Source organism: Microtus ochrogaster, chromosome 22 (genome assembly GCF_000317375.1).
Source record: "Microtus ochrogaster isolate Prairie Vole_2 chromosome 22, MicOch1.0, whole genome shotgun sequence".
In the NCBI taxonomy this organism is placed as follows: domain Eukaryota; kingdom Metazoa; phylum Chordata; class Mammalia; order Rodentia; family Cricetidae; genus Microtus; species Microtus ochrogaster.
Window position 1 is genome coordinate 31,975,569 of NC_022023.1, and position 2,851 is coordinate 31,978,419.

Genomic DNA, 2,851 nt, shown 5'->3' on the forward strand with positions numbered 1-2,851 from the left:
CCCACCTATGTTCTAAGCTATGAGCCCAAGCAGTTTGTTTATTACTTAACCAATGAAATCAACAGATTGATATATGACACTCCCACATCACACACTGTCTTAAAAAAAAAGAAAATCAATACAAAACACAAACAAAAATCCCACAAAACCAAAAACAAACAAACCCAAAGCCTACAAGATTTTGTTGGTTATGAAGTGGACATATAACAATTTGTCATTATTATTTCAGTGCTGTAGATCTGGCTTGGCTTCACACACAGGGCAGGCACTTTGCCAGTGAAGCTCTGCCCTCTGCTCTAGAACCCTTCTTGGTCTCCTAAAGGTCTGGGCCATGGTTTCTGTGACTTTTCTGTGTTTCAGGATCTGGCAGATGAACTCGCTGTATCTGTGACGTTTCTGTGTTTCAGGATCTGGCTGATGAACTTGCGCTATCTGTGATGTTTCTGTGTTTCAGGGTCTGGCTGATGAACTCGCTCTTATTGATGCTGATGCAGACAAACTGAAGGGAGAGACTCTGGATCTTCTGCACGGCAGCCTTTTCTTCAACACTCCAAAAATCGTCTCTGGGAAAGGTTGATTTTAGCATGATAATTTCACTTTCAAAGATTCGTAAGAAGTACTCAATTTTGTCATATGTAACAGCTTGGATACCTTATAATCCCAACATTTGTGAGGTGGAGGTAGAAGGATGATCAGGAGTTTATTCCAGCCTCAGCTACGTACTGAGTTTGAGATCAGCCTGGACTACATGAAACCCATTTCAAAAAATCAAAAAGGTGGGCTGGAGAGATTGCTCAGTGGTTGAGAGCTTTGCCTGCTCTTCCAAAAATCCTGAGTTCAGTTCCCATCAACCACAAGGTGGCTCAAAACCATCTGTAACAGGATTTGGTGCCCTCTTCTGGCCTGCAGTGATACATGCAGGCAGAACACTGTATACATAATAAAAAAAAATCGACCAATTGACTGCAATAAGCATATAATTAAAAATATCACTGATCTGTGCAGTGGTGGTACATGTCTTTAATCCCAGCACTCGGGAGGCAGAGGCAGGCAAATCTCTGTGAGTTCGAGGCCAGCCTGGTCTACAGAGTAAGTTCCAGGACAGCTAAGGCTGTTACACAGGGAAACTCTGTCTTGAAAAATCAAATTAAAAAATTTTTTAAATACCATCATACATACATAATACTTAATTAGGACATACAATTTGAAGGCTAATTTCCACTTTATTTATTTATTTATTTTGAGATAGAATCTTAGCATATGGCCATGGTTGACTTGAAACTCACATAAATGTCTGCTTCTGCCCCCGGAGTGCTGGGATTAAAGGTGTGTTCCACCAAGCCCAGAGTAAAGATTTAATTAATTCATTCATTGTTTGTTGTTGTTTTTGTTTTCAGACAGATTCTCTCTATGTAGCTCTGGCTGTTCTAGAACTCAGTATGTCGACCAGGCTGACCAAAAACTCACAGAGATCCAGCTGCCTCTGCCTCTTGACTCCTGGGATTAAAGGTGTAAGCCACCACATTTGCAAGCCTGATTGTTATTATTTTTAAAAAGAATATTAATTTGCAATGGGGGAAATTTGGAAGGCAGAACAATACAAAACCCCTTTGGGGCTGAAGAGACCTCAGTGGTTAGTGATGCTCACTGCTATTGTAAAGGATTTGGGTTTGATTCCCAGCACCCATGGGGTGTCTCACAACTATCTGTAACCCCAGAACCAAGAGATTTGACGTCTCCTATCAGACTCTGAGGCATTGCACTCATGTGGTATATCTACATACATGTAGGCAAAATACTCAAGCCCATAAAATATTAAATGAGTAAGTCATAAAATGACCACCACTGGCAGTAGTTATTTAACTAAAAAGTATCCTAGAGAAGCACCGTAAACACTTCATATTGACCCAAAATATATAACCATAATTATTAGTTAATTTGCTGATTTTTCTGTTTGTCTATCTATCATCTATCTGTCTGTCTGTCTGTCTATCAACTATATGTCTATTATTACTATTATTTGCTTTTTTGAGGGTCTTTCTACAAAGTTCTGGCTGTTCTGGAACTCACTATGAGACCAGGCTGGCTTCACACTCACAGAGAGCTCCCTGCCCCTGCTTTCCAAACGCTGGGACTAAAGGTGTGCACCACCACAACCTGCCTATTTTTAGTATTGTTTTTAAAGATTTTTTTATTTATTATGTATACAGTATTCTCAGTATTCTGTCTGCATATATGCCTACAGGTCAGAAGAGGGCACCAGATTTCACTATAGATGGTTGTGAGCCACTATGTGGTTGCTGGAATTGAACTCAGGACCTTTGGAAGAGCAGGCAGTGCTCTTAACCACTGAGCCATCTCTCCAGCCCCTATTTTTAGTATTTTTTAAATGATGTGTCTGTGTATACACACACGCACACATATGTATATACATGTTGTTATGTGCACGTGATTGAGGGACTTGTGGAGGCCAAAGACATTGGATCACCAGATCTGAAGTTAGAGGAAGTTGGGAGCCACCAGATATGGGTGCTAGGAACTGAACTTGGGTCCTTTAGAAAATCATGAAGTGTTTTTACCACTGAACCATCTCTCCAGCCCTGAGACCTTGTTTTCATTGTGGTGGTTTTAAAAGTGTGATAAAGGCCCTTCTTACCAAGGCTGATGACCTGAGTTCAGTTTGAGAGACCCATTTGATAGAATGAGACCCTGCCTCCCCCAAGTTGAGGGACCCATATGATACAATGAGACCCTGACTCCCCCAAGTTGAGGGACCCATTTGATAGAATGAGACCCTGACTCCCCCAAGTTGAGAGACCCATTTGATAGAATGAGACCCTGCCTCCCCCAA

At 41.2% G+C, this 2,851-nt stretch overlaps 1 protein-coding gene across 1 annotated transcript in view; it reads left to right on the forward strand.

Annotated features, from left to right (window-relative positions):
* LOC101981018 (L-lactate dehydrogenase C chain-like) overlaps positions 1 to 2,851 on the forward strand; it is a 15,484-nt gene that overhangs the window by 3,958 nt on the left and 8,675 nt on the right. The window contains exon 3 of the mRNA XM_013350252.2: positions 455 to 572. Coding sequence (XP_013205706.1) covers positions 455 to 572 — 118 coding nt within the window. The remainder of the gene's footprint in view (positions 1 to 454; positions 573 to 2,851) is intronic.